Source organism: Pelophylax lessonae (genome assembly GCF_965119305.1).
Source record: "Pelophylax lessonae genome assembly, chromosome: 1".
NCBI lineage: Eukaryota > Metazoa > Chordata > Amphibia > Anura > Ranidae > Pelophylax > Pelophylax lessonae.
This window is the reverse complement of record NC_138768.1, coordinates 718,436,776-718,459,202: the sequence shown is the minus strand read 5'-3', so window position 1 is coordinate 718,459,202 and position 22,427 is coordinate 718,436,776. Positions and strand designations below refer to the sequence as shown.

Sequence of the window (22,427 nt, the reverse complement as noted above, 5' to 3'; positions counted from 1 at the left end):
TTGGTTACTGGGACCATATCAAAAGTAGTGAGTTGATTAATTTTAACAAAATTATAACCTATCCCATGTTTTTTTATATTATATTATTTGTACTTGACCTGCTTGCATTAACACAATATACAGTAAAACCTTGGTTTGAGAGTAACTTGGTTTAAGAGCGCTTTGCAAGACAAGCACAATTTTCAAACAAATTTTGACTTGATATACAAGCGATGTCTTGATATACAAGTAGCCTCAAGTCACAGCTGAGTATAAAAGAGAAGAGAGGCACCTCTAAGTGTAGCAATATGGTTAAATTTAATGAAGGTACAACATTTAGCAACTCACATGGTTGATGATTGGAACAGGCACATCTAAGGATGCAGGCATCAGGGGTAAAGCTGTCCACTTAGACCATCCTCCGCACCGCCATCTACGTCATCCCTTCCATGCTGCCCCTCACTATCAGATCGCTTTACTCCAGGGTGGTCTTCCCGGTCAGGATTACAGACTGGCAGCCGGCGGTGCAGAAGATGGTCTATGTGGACAGCTTTACCCCGGATGCCTTCATACTTAGATGTGCCTGTTTTATTCATCAAACATGTGAGTTGCTAAATGTTGTACCTTCATTAAATGTAACCATATTGCTACACTTAGAGGCGCCTCTCTTCTCTTTGATACTCTGTAGCTCCTGCTGGATTTTGCTTCTAATCCCCTTGTGGAGGCGCCATTTGTGGATGGACATTTTATGGTTACACAACCTATCACAATGCTATAATCTTTTTATATGGACTATAAACTGAAGGACTTATGATGGTTGTGGAACGAATCATCTGAGTTTCCATTATTTCTTATGGGGAAATTTGCTTTGATATAAGAGTGCTTTGGATTGCAAGCATGTTTCCGGAAAGGAATTATGCTCGCAATCCAAGGTTTTACTGTATTTAATAATGTATTAATGATAACAAAGTTGCAGGTCTATATACTAATGCAGTCAGTTATTTAGTGTTATTTCACTGTAACTTATCAGAGATCTGCTTTAATTTTAAAATAAAAGAATCTATCTTGGTTGTAAAAATTCTAAATAAAAATCACTGTAAAATAATATTTTATAGAAATAGATTGTATATGAAAACATCCAAAAGGATGAATACTTTTTTTAGGTGAGATATGGTGCTTTATATAAAAGGGTATACGGTTTAATTGTAATAGAAACTAACCTCCTGATATAAGTCAGATTGGGAACATATTGGGAATGGTCCTAATTTCTCTGCTTCAATACATTTTTACTGAGATTTTTTTTTTTTTTTTTTTTTAATATTGTAAAACTAAAGAATTTATTGGTCTGATATGCTGCTGAGATTTTTTTTTATGGTTTTCCAACAACAAATTAAAAAAATGCAAACATACTCTAACAAGGAAGAAAACACAGTTTACACGGATAAAGTAATTGTGAAAATCATGAGAATACAGTAAAATAATAAGCAAGCAAGGAAAGTCTGGGGGATTAGGATGCGGCAGGGTGTATGTTCAGTCACACCTCACCCACCTTTGTGGGCAAATAGTTTTATTTTTATTGGGACTTTTGGGGTTTGCATTGCTTAGGCATCAATGGCTAACACAGCCAGTTGATTTACTAAGACTCTGGTGCAAAATCTGGTGCAGCTGTGCATAGAAACCAATCAGCTTCCAGGTTTTTTTTGGGGACCTTTTACACGGGCGTTCTGTTTTTTTCGTCAATTCAGTCACTTTTTTTTTTTAAACGGACACGGATGTTACTTTTTAGGGTCCGTTCCGTATGTCCGTTTTTCATCCTTCCGTTTGCGGATTAAAAACTGACATAATATATGTCTATGGGTAGAGATGGCCTTGCGGTTCGCCCGGCGGTCGGTTCGCAGCGAACTTTGCTCGTTCGCTGTCCGCCGATCATGCGAACATATGGAAATGTTCGCAGCGGCCATATTCTTTTACATTGTGAAGAACTTTCACCCATGACACATCTATCAGGTGGTACAGGACAGCCAATTGAGACTTTTCAGCACATGAACATATCCCCTACCTTATAAATAGACCTGACCTAGCTGCCATTTTACATTCTGCCTTTTGTCAGTGTAGGGAGAGGTTTGCTGTGTGGAGCAGGGACAGATTGTCAGTGACACAGATCGCTCGGTTATAGGTCCACAAAAGTCCTTTTAAGGACTGGTATTTGGTATAGGTGTACTATCTATATTCTGCTTTTTGTCAGTGTAGGGAGAGGTTTGCTGTGTGGAGCAGGGACAGATTGTCAGTGACACAAATCGCTCGGTAATAGGTCCACAAAAGTCCTTTTAAGGACTGGTATTTGGTATAGGTGTACTGTCTAAGTGTCTATATTCTGTCTTTTGTCAGTGTAGGGAGAAGTATATTAAAAAAGAATAGCGCACACATGCAAAAGAAATGACTATCAAATATGAAGACAATCCATAAATAAAAATTCGGATTTGGTCCCACCATATGGCCATATCGTGCTCAAGCCCACCACTACGTCAAAGTACCCCATTATCAGTGGGTCCTACACTATCCATAAAAAAGGATGAATCCAGCCTCTCTAACCCTTGGAGACAACACTCCTTGCTGGGAGAGATGTACTACTGCACTACAAGAGACTCCTCCTATATCTACTTGATAGTGGACTCTGATAGAGTACAGGTGTGTGTGGGGGGGTGGGGTGGGGTGCTCAACCCCAGAAGTCTGGTCAGACCGAATACATAATAAACAAGCAAAAAGTTGCTCCCCCAACTTTTTGCTTGTTTATAGTGTAGGGAGAAGTTTGCTGTGTGGAGCAGGGACAGATTGTCAGTGACACAAATCACTCGGTAATAGGTCCACAAAAGTCCTTTAAAGGACTGGTATTTGGTATAGGTGTACTATTGTTTGGTGTGCAGTATATAGGGGTGTAATACACTTATAATATACTTTCTAATATAGAAAGCATATTATAGTGTATTTGGGTACTGCAGACATTTTGCCTCTTTCGCTGCATTAAATCTGCTACACACAGTGACAAAAGTTACTAGAAAATATTTTTCATAACTGGTGTGATAAACCAGTGGCCTCCCAAAACGACAGATTGAAATGGGGTGTTATACTTCCATAATAGTGTTTTTGGGTACTGCAGAAATTTTGCCTCTTTCGCTGAGTTAACTCTGCTACACACAGTGACAAAAGTTACTAGAAAATATTTTTCATAACTGGTGTGATAAACCAGTGGCCCCCCAAAACGACAGATTGAAGCGGGGTATTATATACCTTCTTCCACATATACTGCACTTCTTTAGAGACTTTTGTCTCAGGGTCATCTAAAAAAATAACAGGCAGAGGAAGATGCAGGCCCTTCCGCAGGGGTGGTAGGGGTAGGTCAGGACCACCAGGCCGGAGCGAAAGTGGGAAGTTGCAGAAGGTGCGTCGATTACGTAAAAGGATGTACCAGACTTGGTTGAGTGGCTCACTCAGCCTTCCTCTTCTGCATCCTCCTCATCCTCTTTATCTGCACCCTCTTTTCTCTGCTGTGTGCACCCGCAAAGACACCACCACCACCGCCATATACCCTCCGCTTGAGTCACAGGAATTATTTTCCGATCCTTCACAAGACATTTACGATGCGCAGCCATTCTTGGCATCGGATCAGGAAGAGGAGGTAGCAACAGCCGCCACTCAGCAGTCTGATGACCCAGATCAGCCCAAGGAGGTTGGTCCCCGCTGTTGCTGCCTACTCCAAGATATCAAATGTTAGTAGTGGGGAAGGAAACGTCGATGATGACGTGTCTATGGACGTCACGTGGGTGCCCACAAGAGAGGAAGAGGAGGGGAGTTCAGAGGGAGAGATGGACCAGCAGATAGGGAGGAGAAGCAGGCCGAACTTACAATGTACAGGAGGGACAAACCAGACTGGTAATGTATCAGGAGCGAGCCATCAACCATGTACGGTCACATCTGGCGCTCCCAGGACGCCGGCACATGGCTCCACAGTGTGGGCTTTTTTTAACCTGTCCGCTGCTGACAATAATGTTGCCATCTGCAGTCTTTGCACTCAACGCATAAGTCGTGGTAAGCCCAACACTCACCTAGGGACGACCGCCTTAAGAAGGCACCTGGACTCCCATCACCCAGCCCAGTGGGAGCAACGCTGTCAAAACCCACAAAGCCACACTCCAGGCTCTCACCGTACAGCCTCTTCTCCTTCTCCTCTCTCCTCACAATTGTCCTCCACTCCACCTTCCATAATGCCATCCTCAAGTTTTTCTGGAAAAAGGCAGGCTTCCGTGGCCCAAATGTTGGAGTGTAAAAAAATTATGACGCCGGATAACCCTCTTGCCCAAAGGTTGACCGCTGGCTTGTAACTGATAGCCTGCCAACTACTGCCATATAAACTGGTGGACTCGGAGGCCTTCAGAAAATTTGTGGCCATTGGAACACCACAATGGAAGGTCCCAGGAAGGAAATATTTCTCGCAGAAGGGCATCCCAGAGCTATATGGCCATGTTCAGCGGCAAGTGAATGTATCTCTGGCACACAGTGTCGGTGCCAAGATACAACTGACCACAGACACGTGGTCTAGCAAACACGGGCAGGGAAGGCATATCACTTTTACTGCCCACTGGGTGAACCTTCTGATGGCCGTCAAGCATGTAACCCGTGGCACCCGTGTAGATTTGGTTTTACCGCCACGGATTGCATGCAGGTCTGCCTCTTCTTCTCCTCCTCCATCCTCCCTCTCCTCCTCGGCTGACTCCTCCTTTTCCGCTGCTACCGTCTCATCTGCTGCGCCGTCCAAGATCCCCAGAACCTATTCGACATGCCAGGTAAGACGTTGCCATGCTGTGCTGCGTCTGTTGTGCCTGGAAGCCACTTCTTTCAGCTTTGCGTTCACTGGCAGATCAGTGGCTAACACAGCTCAATTTGACAGTTAATAAAGTGGTGTGCGACAATGGTGCCAATCTGCTGAGCACGCTGAAACAGGGCAAAATTACACACGTGCCATGCATGGCACACGTCCTGAACTTGGTCTTGCAGTGATTCGTTGTCAAATACCCTGGGGTCCAGGACGTCTTGCGGCAGGCCAGGAAAATCTCAGGCCATTTCAGAAGATCTTACACAGCCATGACTCGCCTTGCTGACATTCAGCGGTGACACAACCTGCCCGTCAGACGTCTTATTTGTGACTGCCCGACGCGATGGAACTGAACCTTGTATATGCTTGATAGGCTGCTCCAGCAGAAATTTGCAGTTAACGACTACTTTTACGAACTCTGCGGCAGGACAGGTTCTGGGGAGCTTGGTTTCTTTTCATCTTTTCACTGCGCCAGTGGCTTCTCATGCGCGACGCATGCAGACTTCTGCGGCCATTTGATGAGATCACCAAACTGGTCAGTCACAGCCAAGGCGCCATCAGTGACATCGTACCTTACGCCTTCTTTCTGGAGCGTGCATTGCGTCATGTCATTGATCAAGCCGTCAAGGAGAAGGAGCAGGAAGATGAGGAAGTTGCAATGCTGGATGAATTCCCAGGGGGGGGCTACTCCATATGAGACAAGTCAACAACAGGAGTCTGAAGAGGAGTCAGAGAAGGATGGTGCCAGGGTGGATGAGGAGGAGCAAGAAGCGCATGCTTTAAACCTTTCTGGGATACCTGGTGTTGTCCGTGGATGGGGGGAGGAGAACGAGGATGACATTATCCTGGATGATGAGCAGGAGCCAGGCCACTACACCGCAACCAGTTTAGTGCAAATGGGGGCCTTCATGATCCAGTGTTTTAAGAGGGACCCCCGTATAAAAAGCAGAAAGGGCAAGGACCTGTACTGGGTGGCAACGTGCTTAGACCCCCGATACAAACAAAAAATGGCGGAATTGTTACCACCATCACAGAGGGCTGTCAGAATGCAGCACTTCCAGACCTTGCTTTGGGAATTGCTGCATTCTGCTTTTGCGTGCCCTGGCAGAGGAATTTCCACTCACAGAGAAACAGTTGCGGGTAGCAATCCAACAGCGCCTGCAAGAAGAGAGCGGTTTGAAGATGTGTAGGTCACTTCTGATATGAGATCATTCTTTCAGCCGACCCATCCACAGCTGTCCTCCAGATCCAGCATCAGGGAATGCCTAGACCGACAGGTGTCCGACTACATCGGGTTAACGGCCGATGTGGACGCTCTGAGAAGTGATGAACCCCTGGACTACTGGGTGGGCAGGCTTGACCTCTGGCCAGAGCTTGCAGAATTTGCAATGGAACTGTTGGTTGCCCCTCATCCAGTGTCCTGTCTGAAAGGACGTTCAGCGTAGCAGGGGGGATCGTGACCGATAAGCGCACTCGCCTAGCTCACGACAGTGTTGACTACCTCACATTTATAAAAATGAATGAGGCAGGGATCTCGGAGGAATTCAACACATGTGACCAGTAGACCATATTTAAATCCAATTCCTAATGACAGCCCACAAATATCCGCCACCACTCATAACAATTCATGGTCCCTGTCTTAGGTAAATACAGCGGCATAAAAGGCCTTTTATGTCCGTTGAATGCCTAATTTTTGGGGCCTGTAATGGCCGACACTTATTTATCCTGTGAATGCCTAATGTACCTCCAGCCACAGAGTACAAAGTTGTTTGCTGTCAGGTGAACGCCTGTGGGCTAATTTTTGGGGCTTGTACTGGCCGACACTTACTTCTTTATCTGTGAATGCCTAATTTTTCAGACTGACATTGAAAATCAATGGGTCTGTAAACGTTCCGCTAAATTGTGGAACGGATGCGGACCCATTTTACAGACGTGTGAATGGACCCTATATGTATTTGATATGTATTTACCGGCTGCTGTCAGTTCTGGCTGATTTAGAAAAAATAAATACATTTATTGGCTGAAAAAAAAAAAAAAAATCTTTTATGGCAACTTTTCCAATAGCAATACTTGTGGTATGTCAGTGTCCATGTTGCGGGACTATGTGTGTACAGCTAGTAAGTATTTTGTGGCTGCAAATATGACCTGGAGGTTTTTAATGTTTGCCTGCCATTGAAGTGAATGGGGTCCGCCGCAAACTTGCGGTTCGCGAACATTTGAGAAAGTTTGCGGGTCCCGTTCGTGATCGGCCCGTCCGATGTTCGTCCATTACTGTCTATGGGCTAGTGGACGTTAGCGGATGACATCCATTTTTGCGTCCGTTCCATTTTTTAAACGGAAGAAAAATAGGGTTCTCTTCCATCTCAAAAAATGGAACTGAACAGAACGGACGAAAAACGGATGTCAGCGGATGGTCATCCGCTAATGTCCGCTAGCCCATAGACATACATTATGTCCGTTTTTTCATCCGCAAACGGATGGAGGAAAAACGGACATGCGGAACGCCCGTGTGAAAGGACCCTTAGTCAAAGCTTAATTGAAAGAGCTGAAGTTAGAGACTGATTGGCTAATATGCACAGCTGCACCAGATTTTTCACTCTGGTGTATCAATCCCACTTTGGTAAATCATAGTCAGGCTCCTGTAATCTTATGTTTTAGAGTATTTTTAAGATTTATTATAATTTATCATGATCCAAGGTAGATGAATTGGACTAAACAAATGTGTATGCATTTTATAATCTGTATAATGAAAATTACAATTATATGACTCATAATTAGTGATTTTAAAGTTATAAGAATAAATGATTTGCACATTTTTATTTGCCTTAATATTAGCATGCAGATCTGCCTGATTTGCAAAGAATCATAGTCCATACCCAAGCAGTTATCCTTCATGAAATGTAAAATACATGACAGACTGAACAAATCCACATGCTTTTATTCAGACGGGTCAAAAAATTGCAGTTTGGAATTTTAACTGATTTGTGAGTTGGTGCTTTTATCACTGTTAATAAACTAAATCTTATCTTGTTCTGGATAACAAGATATCTTTTGTACCACTTGTTTAATTATAGTTGAAGCACAATCTTGCAGGCCTCTTGGTGAGAGAGCTTTGTCCTGTTATGCTAAAGATGAGTTCCTTTTCTGCCCTTTTATTAAAATAATGGTGATAGACATTCTTGCTAGACCTGTTATTTATTGTCAAACCCTAAAAAAAAAATTATATTGATTTGCATGGATTAAGTTGGTTTGTGTTTTTTTATGTAAGGGTATGCTACATTGATTTCCTGCAACCTTTTGTGCCTCGCCGACAAGCTTTAAAAGCTAAAACCAACATGGAAGCAGTTATGCAGAGTTCACGGGAAGAAGATGATCAATCTGAATGCCGTCCTAATAGTCTGGGCACACTGACATCAAGGATGCGTAAGAAGGTAAGACTGTTCACATGTTCTGCGTGTGTACATTTTTTCTTTCTATATTTTCTAGCTTTTCCTGGTTTGATATTTCTCCTTTTTCCCATTCTACTTTTAAATATACCTTTCGCCTCATATTTATAATTCAATTGCTCAGAAATGTATGATCATAATCAAGTAGTGTTCTTCCCTTTAAAGTTATTAGTTATAAATAAAATACAACAAACATATTCCTAAGAATGTATGACACCTAGAAGACCACCCTTATTTTTTGTTAATGTGATTAAAGGACATATTTGCTGAAAATCATTCAGGTTTAAGGTATTGAAGGAAGAAAGCCGCTAATGATAATCACAAATGAATCCAACAGGCTGGTTGTACCCAAGTTGATCGATCGATCAACTTGGTACATTCAGCCTGCCCATTAACAGTTGGAATCTCAGCTGGTTCCTGCTGCACCAGCCAAGATTCGAACCATGTATGGCCGACCTTAAGATGTACAGTACAGCATAACATGTCTCCAAGAAGAGAACTACCAGCAGGTGAAGCACAGAAGTTCACTTTCTTGATTTGATATTCATTTAACCTTTTAAATTATTTATTTGTTTTACTTGTAGACTGCTTTGGTTACATTTCACTCTTTTCTTCAATGTTTATGCTGGTAATGAACAGTGCTTTGCTCAATGATTTGCCAATTTGGACTTTTCCACATTTTGGAGGGTTACAACCTGGAATTAAAATTGGTTTATTTTTATTTTATATCACTGAATATAGTCAGAGTGTCTAGTTGTAACAAATGTATAATCTTTTATTTTCAGTTAAAGAACTGAAATGTATTTATTACTGATTGACCAATATCGTTTTTTTATTGCTGATACCGATATTTTGGTCATCGGATATCGGTATCGGCCAATATTGGCTGATATTTTCGTACATTAAAAAAATTTTTTTTTTATTTTTTTGACAGGTACTCTTGTGGAGGGATCTGGGGGTCTAAAAGAACCCAAACCCCTCCTCTGCACTTAAAAGCATTCAAAACGCCAAGTTTAGCTGTTTTGAATGCTGTAATTTTTTTAAATTTGGCTTCCGGGCTTTTACATGGAGACCCGATCAGAGCCGAATTCGGCTTTGATTGGGTCTTCTCTTTGGCAGCTGTGCAGGATGGTTGCTCGGGTCTCCCGGTGGGACGGGAGACGTGGGCGAGCCGCGGAAGGCGGTGGGAGGGGGGACGTCCCCTCCCGCTCCTTGTAATGACAGCCGAGCGGCTTCTCAGCTGCATCGGTTGTCATTACAAGACAGCCGACTGTCGGTTATGGACACCGGTACCGGGGTGATGCCTCTAGCTGCAGGCATCACTCTGGTACAAGCACTTTCCCGAAATATCGGTAACATTGGTAACCTCGGGGGGCGATTCCGATATATCGGGGAAAGTGCATATTGCCGATAATCGATAGATCCTTAGTATGTACTGCATAAGTATTCCCCCCCCCCTTTTTTTTTAAAGAAATACTTTAATAGGCTTTGGTGCAACCAATTCCCTTATAAAGCCACATGTGCATTTAAAGTGACAAGATTTCAAAACACCTGTTTTTGAAGTTTCAGTGTTTGGTAAAAAAAAATATACCAAAAAACAGTGTGACCAATGAGCTATTGAAACCTTTAAAGTGTTGTGCAAATCAAATAAATAGATTGTAAATATAAAATGTGGAAAAGTTGAAGGGAAGAATAAATTATCTTCAAGTCTTAAGTAATTGTTGGATAAATGTCAGCAAGTGGCTATAGCATATGTTAGCCAAGATATAATTATGTCTAAAGCATATGTAATCGGTGCATAATGTAAATTGTCTCTATACTCTCCACCTTACTATCCTGCCAGGTGTGTTTGTCCTCAGATGTACTTTCCTATAGGCTTTCACTTCTTGTGGTGATGGTGATTTATGGCAGTTTTCTCAATAAGACTGTCAGGGTTGGAGTTTTGGGCCTAGTTCCAGAATTCTAAAGAAAGAATCGTCCCTAAATTAATCAAAAACACTTTAACAGAATGTTGTACTTTCAGTATACCTCAAATAGTTATTTGAATGGACTCAAAGTAAAAAATTCACAACTTTTATTTACAAAATCTGAATGCAAACCACCAAAATCATTTTGCATTACACTGTGGATAAACATTTATATTAGAGATCAAAATCACAATAACTCAAATACAGATATGCTGAATATTGAAAATGACGACCAAAGACTATGCATTTCGCAGAATCCTCCGCTTTCTCAGGACTCTTCTGGTCTCCTAGGCATATCACGGGACCTTATAAACTATAAAAAACATGATAATGATCCCATTAAGTGGATAAATTAAATCTTTACATAATCTCACCTGGACTATACACAACACATTTATGATGGACTGCCACCTCACTGACTGATCCCATGGATGCCACTCCAAAGTTAGGGATGGGTCAAAAGGGCAGCCAACTTCACCTTCTTTGGAGTGGCATCTGGGGGATCAGTTGGTGAGGTAGGATTCATCATATACTGTATGTGTTGTGTGGTTTGATGGTTGTTGTCCCCCCCCCCTTTTTTTTTTTCTTTTCCAATATGTACTGTATGCTGTATAAGTGAGGTATAGTTCCAGTGAGATCATCTAAAAGTTTAATTTATGAGTCTCAAGGAATCAGGGAATCCCGTGAAATGTGTAGACTACGGTCTTCATTTTGATTATTCAGCATACAGTAAAACCTTAAATTGAGAGTAAATTGGTTTAAGAGCATTTTGCAAGACAAGCAAAATCTTTTCATAAATTTTGGCTTGATAAACAAGCTATGTCTTATATACAAGTAGCGGCATGCCCCCAACTGAGTATAAAAGAGGTGCCTCAAGGTGTAGCAATATGGTTACATTTATTGACGGTACAACATTTAGCAACTCACTGTGAAGGGCTTAACTTGCCTTCCTGTTGGCAGCCATCTTGGACATGTGCAGACTGCTGTCTTTTATAAACTCTGTTTGCATCATCACTTGCCTGCTGCCTGGGCGTCGCTCAGTGATGATGTTGCACACCTGACTATATTTATATATATATATATATTACCTGTTGGCGTGCAGGCTTTTGGCAATGTGTTTGTACTCCAAGATGCATCACTGTTAGCAGTCTTCTGTTCTCCATGTTTCTCTGTGCATGACCTGGCTTGGTTGATGACTTTCCTGGCTCTCCACCTCTGGACTCGACCCCGGCTTGGATGACTACCCACTCTGGACTTGACCCCGGCTGTTCCTGATTTTGCTCCTCCCTCTTGCTGGGGGTTTACTGTTGTTGCTCTAATAAACTGCTTTATTTTACTTGCTTCTTCGTGTGGTCTGGTTTCCTGGCACCCTGACATCATGCAAGGGCCATAAATCATGACGATGCAGGTGCTTCCATGCTCCCCATGCTGGTTTCCAGGCTCGATCAACAAGACCACCTTTGGGATCGCTTCGCTCAGGTGTTGCAGGCATTGCTTGAACGCACAGCACACCTTGCTCCTGGGTCTGCTAGGCCAGTGGTTTCTCCTGTTGCTGCTCCTGTTGTCGTTCCTGTTCCTGCAGCTGGAATCGCTGTTACCAGAGGGATGACTGGTTTAGCCCCCCCCTCCCAGAGTGCTATGGGGGTGAACCAAGTCAGTGTTGTGGCTTCCTAAACGAAGTGGGCATTTATTTTGAGATAGTTCCTCAGGCGTTTCCCTCTGACAGGTTCAAGGTAGGCTTCCTAATCTCGTTGCTCTCGGACAAGGCCTTGGCCTGGGCGAATCCCTTATGGGAGAAAGATAATCCTGTGATACTCGATTACCCGAGTTTTGTTGCCTCCTTTCATAGGGTATTCGATGTGCTTGCTCTCTCTGCCTCTGCTGCTAAGCTGCTTCTGTCCATTCAACAGGGCATATGAACCATTGCCGAGTATGCCATCAAATTTCATACCCTGGCAGCAGAGGTGGGCTGGAATAATGAGGCTCTGGTGACCGTCTTATCTCATGGTCTTTTCGATACATTGAAGGACGAGATTGTGGCCAAGGATCTCCCTGACAAGCTCGAGGCACTCATTTCTTTCCTTATTTTGATCTATACCAGGTCACCAGGTGGAGAGACCATTGTTTAAGGAGCACCTGGAGAGGCCTCCTACCAGATTGGCGCCTACATTTTCTTCCCCATCCATTCCTCCCTCACCTCCCACGCCTCCTGGGGATGGTGCGTCTGGCTTTGAACCCATGCAGCTGTGGCTCTCTCACCTTTCCAAGGCATTACCTGAAATTGTGTCCTACCCGTCCGGGAAACGCTTGCACCTAAGGTCCTATCGGTGGCAGATCTTAGGTGGAATTTCCTTGTCGCCGGTTTCCCATAAAGATAAACCGCTAATCACAGTTGTCCTCTCCTGAGCAGCAGGTTCAGTGGTTACTAAGGCGTTGGTAGACATCGGTGCTGGCAGTTACTTTATTGACAGTACATTTGCTGCTGCAAATTCCATACCCTTGCAGCCCGTGTTTCTCCACTAGTCATTGAGGTGTTTGATGGCAGACCCCTGCAAACGGCACAGGTTACCCATGATACGGTTTCGGTTGACATGGCGATAGGGGCTGGTCACTGGGAGTCAACCTGTTTCCAGGTTATATTGTCCCCACACTACTGTGTTGATATGGGGTACCCTTGGCTTCAGAAACAATCTGACCTTTGATTGGCAGTCAGTCGAGATCCTTTCTTGGACTCCACAGTGTGACACTGTTTGTATCCATGGGACTGTTAAGGTCCTTTGTACCTCCTCGTATTCAGTGTTGCCTACTGAATATCATGAGTATGAAGATGTATTTGACAAGGTGCGTGCTGATACTCTTCCCCCTCATCGTCTGTACGATTGTGCCATAGACTTGCAACCTGGTGCCATTCTCCCTGCTGGTAGAGTTTATCCTCTCTCGGTTGTGGAGAATAAGACGTGGGGGCACATTCGCAAGTCCACGTCTCCTGCGGCTGCTTCGTAAAGAAGAAGGGGAGTGAGTTAAGACCTTGTATTGATTATAGGGGCCTCAATCGCATCACGGCCAAGAATGCATACCCTATTCCGTTGATTACTGAATTGTTCAACCGCCTGAAGGGAGCAACGATCTATACCAAGCTTGACCTAAAGGCCGCATGTAATCTTGTAAGGATCAAGGGGGGCGATGAGTAGGGATGTAACGATATCGAAGATATCGCGATATTGTATCGTCGTGGTCGTCTCGATATCGTCGTGGTCGTGTCTTGATATCGTCGTGGTTGGGTTACAATATTAAAAGTACAGGTGTCCGTCAAAAAGCAAGAGGAATAAACACAGTCCCGCGGAACAAATCATTGTTAACTACATAGACCAGAGTTTAAGGATTTTTTTTACTGTTTTTTTTTTTCTTGCAATGTAGATATTTTGATCTTTCTGATGAAAAACGTGAACATAAGCTAAATGATAGGTCAGTGGTTTTTTTAAAGGCTTTTTGACTGACTATTTTATTTAAGTTTAAGTTATGTTCCTAAATACCAGTTTTAAAAGGCTGCCTTTATTTGCCTTGCACATTTAAACCTGACTTAACTTGATCTTTGTTTGCACTTAAAGGGAATTGCCTATTGTTTGTTTACAATTGTTCTAGCTGCTTCTTAACTTGAACATTGCACAGAAGAATCAGTTATGCAACCAAATATTACTATACAGAATATTGATGTTCCTGACTACAACTTGCACTTTAAAAGCACAATGTGATCAGTGTTTTATGTTGTCATGGATCCATAAATACAACAATAAATTGCCTGTTGACTGGCAAAAGCAGAATAAATGTCGGTATTTTTTCGCTATTATCATCACAAACACTATCATGAGCTATTTAAGAATACCATGAGCTTTTCCACAATATCGCAATAAATATCGTACCGTGAGGTCAATATCGAAATTGTATCGTACCGTGAGATTTTGATATCGTTACATCCCTAGCGATGAGTGGAAGACCGCGTTTAATACCAGAACCTGTCATTACGAATATCTAGTGATGCCCTTTGGCTTGTCTCAGGTTGCCTTCTTGGGCTACATCATTTCTGCTGAAGGATTCTCCATTGACCCTCAGAAGGTTTCAGCTGTTCCACAATGGCCTCTCCCTAGTGGTCTCCATTGCATTCAGCGTTTCCTTGGGTTTGCCAACTACTATCAGGAATTTATCAGGAACTTTTCCTCTTTGGCCAAACCTATCTCAGATCTGACCAAGAAGGGCAGTAATCCCCACAATTGGATGCCTGCTGCCATCCAAGCTTTTGAGGCCCTCAAGTCTACTTTTGCTTCAGCTCCCATTCTGTCTCATCTCAATCCTGGTTTGCCCTTTGTCCTTGTCCTAGTGGTGGATGCGGGAGCAGGCTCCCCCCTGTCTCAGCGTTGGACACCTGATGGATCCTTACCTCCTTGTGGGTTCTACTCCCAAAAACCCTCTCAAGATTACACGGTTATCCTTTATGGTTGTCGACCGGTTCTCCAAAATGTGCCACTGTGTTCCATTTAAGCGGCTGCCTACCACTCAGGAGCTTGCCTCTGTGTTTGCCAGGAAGGTTTTACGCTTACATGAGTTTCCTAAGGAGATTATCTCGGACCATGGGAGCCAGTTTGTCTCCAGGTTCTGGCACGCTTTTTGCTCCCAGTTGGGTATTCGACTCTCCTTCTCCCCAGCCTACCATCCACAGTCCAATGGTGCCACTGAGCATTCCAACCAAGCTCTGGAGCAATTTATCTGCTGCTATATCTCTGACTATCAGGACAATTGGGTTGATCTGCTACCCTGGGCAGAGTTTACCAGGAACTCTTCCATCAACTCGTCTTCCGGAATGACTCCATTCATGGCCAAATATGGGTTCCAAACTGTTGTGTTGCCTGAGTCGTTCTCGCAACAGGACATCCCGGCTGTGGAGGATCATATTTGTGTCCTCCATTCCTCTTAAATGCAGATTCAAGAGTCTTTACGGGCCTCTGCACAGCGTCAAAAACTCCAGGCAGACCGGAGACATTTATCTGCTCCTTCGCACCAGGTCGGGGAGAAGGACCTGTAATCTCAACCTCAGGGTACCCACTCCTAAACTGGCACCCCATTTTGTTGGGCCTTTTTGCATCCTCCATAAGGTGAACCCGGTGGCCTATGCCCTTGATCTTCCTCCTGGAATGCGTATCTCTAGTGTCTTTCACGTGTCACTTTTGAAGCCACTGGTTTGAAATTGCTATACTTCTTCTCTTCCTAGTCCTCGTCCCATTCCTGTGGGCAATCATGAGGAGTATGAGGTTAGCAGCATCTTGGATTCTCGTCTGTTCTGAGGTCAGGTTCAATACCTGGTGCACTGGAAGAGTTATGGTCCTGAGGAGGGCTCCTTGGTTCCCTCCACTGATGTTCATGCTCCCACCCTTCTCCTTGCTTTCCATGCTCGCTTTCCTCAGAAACCATTTTTTGCTCCGCTGAGGAGGGGCCGTTGAGGGGAGGGTACTGTTCAAGGTCTTACCTTGCCTTCCTTTTGGCAGCCATCTTGGACATGTGCAGACTGCTGTCTTTTATAAACTCTGTTTGCATCATCACTTGACTATATATATATATATATCACCTGTTGGCATGCAGTCCTTTGCCCTTGTGTTTGTGCTCTAAGGCGCATCACTGCTAGCAGTCTTCTGTTCCCCATGTTCCTTCGTACATGACCTGGCTTGGCTGACAACTTTCCTGGCTCTCGATTCTGCATTGGCAGACGACCCGGCATCAGCAGACTACCCGCCTCTGGACTCGCCCCGGCTTGGATGACTACACGCTTCTAGACTCAATCCCAGCTTGGATGACTACCCGCTCTGGACTTGCCCCCGGCTGTTCCCTCAGTCTTGCTGTACATTTATTATTGTTGCTCTAATAAACTGCTTTATTTTCCTTGCATCTTCGTGTTGTCTGGTTTCCTGGCACCCTGACACTCACATGGTTGATGATTAAAACAGGCACATCTAAGTATAAAGCATAGAAGAACACAGAAGGCGGATAGGCCTAGCGCATTATCCTCAATACATTTTTATTGAATATAATAGAGGTAAATTTACTCACAAACCAGTACTTGTGTCATAGCATTATCATAAAATCATCCGCCTTAATCCATATGCGAAAATCCACAATACTTGTAGTCACATCAGCTAAAGTGTTTTAAGGTTTCCATCTTCTTCAAAGCCTACAGAACATGTCCATTTCACATACTTATATATGGTGTACAGACTCAAATGGTAGTAACCCCTTATGGCTCAATCTCATCATTTCATAGTGCCCAATGCAATCAAATGGTGGATAGACAGGTTAAGTAAAACAAAAAAACATAAAATAGCTAGTATATAGTATATAGTAGCATATAAAGAATTCCTGACCAGTTACACACTTGCCAGAATCAAATATAAGTAAACCTTACAATAAATGTCACAATAAAATTGGGTAAAAAAATAAAGAGATATACATAAACATATACATACAAATATAAATGTGCATAGATAAAACATAGATGAGAAACTAAATGCAAAAAAATGGCATTGTGAGCTATCTTTATACTCCTTAAAGCCCATATACTCATTGAGCCTCTGTACTAATGTGTAGTAGAAAAGATGTTGATGTCAGAATACCCCAGGAATGGTGATAGTTATAAGTGATAGGTATAGTAGTCCTGCTTATTGGAATCAAGCTAATATCACTATTGCTATTTGATGGGCGTACCCTGTTTAGATGTCTCTTAGTGTTGACAAGGAATCTTTCAGTCAGGGAAACCTTAAAATGTGTTAGCCGATGTGACTAGAAGTGTTGTGGATTTTTTCACATATGAATTTAAGCAGGTAATTTTATGATAATGCTGCGATGACACAAGTACTGGTTTGTGAGTATATTTACCTCTATTTTATGCAATAAAAACATGTATTGAGGATAAAGCGCTAGGCCTATGTGTCCTCTGTGTTCTTCTATGCTTTAGGCTCATTTGGACTTCTCCAGTCTTTGGAAGGCAGCGAGGTGTGCATTATCCACGTATACCAACATGTCAAGACAAGAGTCTGATAACAAGTTGGGACTTACTACACAGCGCAGGAGAGTGAACATTTTGATATGCTCTACATCTTACTATGCAGGCATCCGGGGTAAAGCTGTCCACATAGACCATCCTCCGCACCACCATCAAAGTTAATCCCTTCCACACTGCGCTTCACGAACGCTTCAAGCCTCAATTTCAGATCGCTTTACTGCAGGGTAGTCTTTCCAGTCACGACTGCAGACTGACAGTGGTGAGAGCCAGCGGTGAGGAGGATGGTCTATGTGGACAGCTTTACCCCAATTGCCTGCATTCTTAGGTGTGCCTCTTTTAATCATCAACTATGTGAGTTGCTAAATGTTGAACCTTCATTAAATGTAACCATATTGCTACGCGTAGAGGCACCTATCTTCTCTTTTATACTCTATAGCTCCTGTTGGATTTTGCTTCTAATGCCGTGTGGAGGCTGCCATTTTTTGATTGACATTTTATGGTTACACAACCTATTACATTGCTATAATCTTTTTATATGGACTATAAACTGAAGGATTTATAAATAAATGATTGTGGAACTAATCATCTGAGTTTCCATTATTTCTTATGGGGAAATTCGCTTTGATATAAGAGTGCTTTGGATTACAAGCATGTTTCCGTAAAGAATTATGCTCGCAATCCAAGGTTTTACTGTATCTGGATTTGACTTAATGTGATTTTGGTCTCTAATATACAGTAAATGTTTACCCACGGACATATCCATAATTGTATGTTTTTACTGCCTTTTAGCGGTTTTTATTCAGATTTTGTATTAACATTTGTGATTGTTTTTACTTTAAGTGTGTCTATTCGTACATAACACGACATGACATATTCACAATGTGTATTCCTGTTTGCAATCACAATAATTAGTAAGATCTTCCAAAGCATTACTTAGCAGATTGGTAACCCTTCAGTAATGATGTGATAGCCCTCACCTTTTTTGACTATATAGTGGCAACATGTACAACCCTAGCTAGTTACAGAGTGGTCTGTCAATTTGGGCTTATAAAAATATGTGAGCCCATACATAGTGTAAGGGCTGAATCAAACATTTGCATTTGAGTGTGTTACAATAGTTGTGAATGGCACCCCAACACATATGATGCAAATCTAACACAAATGGGTTGTCACACACCAGTATTGCCAACTTCCCCCCAAGTAATGGCAGTTTTAACTGCAAAACAGTGCAAATATAAATACGTAAACTATAAACATATGAGCAATGTGTTTAAGTTAATCAGAAGTCAAAAACCATATTTCTCCATTCACATGAAAGTCAGATTAATATAACCCAGCCAGCATAGAGTTCCCTCATATATCAGAGTCTGCAAGATTCCCCCTTACAGTGCAAGGGAACTCTGACATAAAGGGAAATGCTGCAGATCATGATTTAAGGGGGAACTCTGATGTAAGCGGGGGCTCTGGTGACCAGAAACCACCTTATATCAGAGTCCACTGCGCTCCCCTTTAAATCAGAGTTCCCACCTACATCAGGGTCCGCATACAGTGCTAGGGTTCCCTCTTGCACTGTAAGGGGGAATCCTGCAGACTCTGATGTAGAGGGGAATGTCTGGAACTTTGATGTGGGGGGGAGTCTGGTCACCAGAGACCACCTTACGCAGATTAATTACACTAAGGTAAGGGGGGAACCATTATATCTTTGCCCCCCGCCCACACGTTATTGTATTTACTCAGCCTTTACATCAGTGACCCCTCCTCAGACTGGCCTGGCGGCGCTGTCACTGACCTTCTCTCAGGTGCACTGTGCAGGCTCAGTGAGACGGCTCCAGCTAAGCGGCTATCCTATAGTCTCCTCTCCACAGTCCACACACTCTTGACTCCTCTCCAAACCCCCTCAGAGACTGCAGACATGATAAAAGACAAGAGATAGTCAGAGGCTGCGGACACGATACAAGGGATGATTAGAGGCTGTGGACATCATACAGGAGGTGGTCAGAGGCTGTGGACATGGCACAGGAGGTGGTCAATGGCTGCAGACAAGTAACAGGAGGTGGTCAGAGGATACGGACATGGTACAGGAGGTGGTCAGAGGCTGCAGACATGGTGCAGGAGGTGGTCAGAGGCCGCAGACATGGTGCAGGAGATGGTCAGAGGCTGCAGACATGGTACAGGAGGGGGTCAGAGACTGCAGACATGGTACAGGAGGTGGCCAGAGGCTGCCGACGTGATACAGGAGATGGTCAGAGGATGCAGACATGGGACAGAAGGTGGTCAGAGGATGCGGACATGATACAGGAGATGATGAGAGGATGCAGACATGGTACAGGAGGTGGTCAGAGGATGCGGACATGGTACAGGAGGTGGTCAGAGGATGCAGACATGGTACAGGAGGCGGTCAGAGGATGCAGACATGGTACAGCAGGTGGTCAGAGGCTGCAGACATGGTACAGGAGGTGGTCACATGGCTGTGGACATGGTACAGGAAGGGGACAGAGTCTGCATAGATTGGAAATGGAGGTGGTCAGAGGCTGTGGACAACCCCCCAACATTAGTGTCCTAATCTGCCCCCCTTCACCCTCCACATCAGGGTCCTCCTCTGCCACCCTTTACATCACCCTCCCGCAGCAGAGTCCTCCTCTGATCACCTTCATTTACCCCCCTACAGCACTGTCCTTCTCTTCCCCCTTCACCCCCCCACAGTAATGTCCTCCTCTGCCCCCTTCTCACATAAGTGTCCTCTTCTCCTCTGTGGTCATGGCGCCACCAAGACTGAGCGTCTTCCATTAAAAAATGGTGCCAAGCGGTGCCAGTACGTCACTGTGCATGTGCCCGGCCAGCCAAAAATGGGCGAGCTTTTCCGAGCCCGGCAGGTTTCAGGACGGCACATGCGCAATTTCACGTCAGCCCTCAAAAATGGGATAAAACTTTCGGGCTGCCCGTAAATTAACAGGTGGTTGGCAACACTGTCACACACCACAGTGTTTGCTAACACACTACTGTTGTGTCATGTAGCTCTGTGTCAGAAAAAATGTTGCATGTACTCTACTTTTTTGTCCATTCCATTCCAGTCTATTCAATATGAACATTAACGCAACTCAATGCACAAGAATGCTGAAATTCGCATGGGCTTTAATTGATTCTGAGAATGATTCTGTCTAGATATGGTATCGTATTTGATACTGCTGATGCAAGCCATACATGGGTCAAATTTCTAGCAAATTTTTTGAAAAGCAGAACTTTCGTGTGTTTTGTGATCCAATGGTGCCACCATTGATTTTAAAATTCGACCAGCCAAACCTTTATTTTCACCTCATGCTGCTACAGAAAAGAGTTTACAGAAAATAATCTTATTTTCTTTCCAGGTCACAGCTCATGCGCATTTTTTTTTTTTGATTATATTTTACACACAATTCTCCCAACATTGATTAGAAATTCGTTCCTTTTTCAAAAAAATGTGATGGCCGCACAAAAATCGGCCATTGCTGTGGCCCACTAATGGTGCGAAATTCAAACAAAAATTCTTAGGATTTAAAAAAATAAAATTATTTCGGAATTCAACCCATGTATGGCCAGCTTACTCTTCCTTGGACTTGCTCCTAGTTCCAAGTTTTCTGTCACTTTTATCTGTCACCTGCTTTACTTATCAGCTTTTGTTCCAGAACACTATGGCTAAAAGGCTTGGAACTTTAAAATGAAATGTATTTTCTTGTCCACTTGGGCACAGACACAATAGTTTATTTGTCAGGATCTGAGGACACATAGGAACATGTGAACATAATTGACTTTAAAACAATTGATGAACACCAACATTATTTTCTCTTTTTTCTTCCATAAAATTTCAGAAAACATATTAATAGGTACAGTCATTCAAGTATAATCCCAGTTTATACATATATATATTTAACAGTAAGAAATTATGCTTTACTTGTTATTGTTATTAGTTTAAACTTCCTAGTCTAACAGTTCTTAAGCAGATCTTTCTAATCTAGCTTTTGGCCCAGACACAGCTTTGTAAATGTGCATAATTTCTGCCCTCTGCGACATGCTTGAAATGGACACCCACTACATCAGTAAAACCAATGTATGCTACCTGCTGGAGATTGAGAACAGGCGTCCCTCCATAATGACAGATTAGCCGAGGTATTGTATAAATAAAAGGACATACACAGAGGACAAATATGAGGTCTTACCAATTTGCATTGGACACCCGCCTATATTATCTGCATGACTAACCATGCAGAAAATGACAAATAGTGTGTCCTGAAAAGTACTGCATCATGCATTTATTGCTGTCACTCCCCTTATTCAAAGGGCTGGGAATACCAAGCTCCTGGTTAACTCCCTGTGGTTTAACAATTAAAAAAGAAAAGAAAATGTATTGTGGGTACAGTGTATATGTTTATGCAGCTTTACCTTGCACAAGACCCTGTAGTGATCTGCTCATAGTCAATGCTGAAAACAACTCATGGAATAGATTTTGTCCCGTGTATCTAATTCTACAAAAATACAAATAGTAATGTTCTTCCAGTAACACAGGATTAGAAATTTTAAATGGGGGATTTAAACAGCCATTTCTTCTAATATGCAGCTGCAAGGGGAATGGAAGACACTACGCAGAGCCTTTAAGAAGCTGGACACAGACAACAGTGGCTACTTATCTCTACCTGAGTTTAGATCTGTGCTGAAGCTCTGCAACTTTGTTCTTGATGAAGATGAGGTTTATCACATCATGTCTAAATACGACCAGAATATGGATGGCCGCATCAACTACAAATCATTTTTAGAGCACACATGTAAGAAAGATAACCGTTCTATCTCTAGCACACCTCTGTCAAACACTGTATAACGTTCATTTGCTAAGCATCTATGAAAAAGATAACCATATTGACCAGCCCGAGTAACCTGTAGCTCTCCAGCAGTTTTAGAAATGCTTGCCACTGCTTGCCTTTCTTTGTTTCTATCGCCCTAGGAAATCTATTACATGGAAGTGCAGAATGGTATTTTGTAAACATAAAAAATGTCTGTATTATCAGTTCACATAGATGTTAGTATTTATGTGAGCTGAGCATTAGTAAACCTCTGGATGTAGTTTGATGTGATCACATTTGTCTGGTTTC

General features: G+C 43.1%; 1 protein-coding gene across 1 annotated transcript in view; it reads left to right on the top strand.

Annotated features, from left to right (window-relative positions):
* LOC309544702 (EF-hand calcium-binding domain-containing protein 6-like) overlaps positions 1 to 22,189 on the top strand; it is a 164,237-nt gene extending 142,048 nt beyond the window's left edge. Inside the window, exons 18-19 of the mRNA XM_082243634.1 lie at positions 8,118 to 8,280; positions 21,899 to 22,189. Of these exons, the coding sequence (XP_082099760.1) occupies positions 8,118 to 8,280; positions 21,899 to 22,156 (421 nt within the window). The 3' untranslated portion in view covers positions 22,157 to 22,189. The remainder of the gene's footprint in view (positions 1 to 8,117; positions 8,281 to 21,898) is intronic.
* Positions 22,190 to 22,427: the final 238 nt, after the last annotated feature.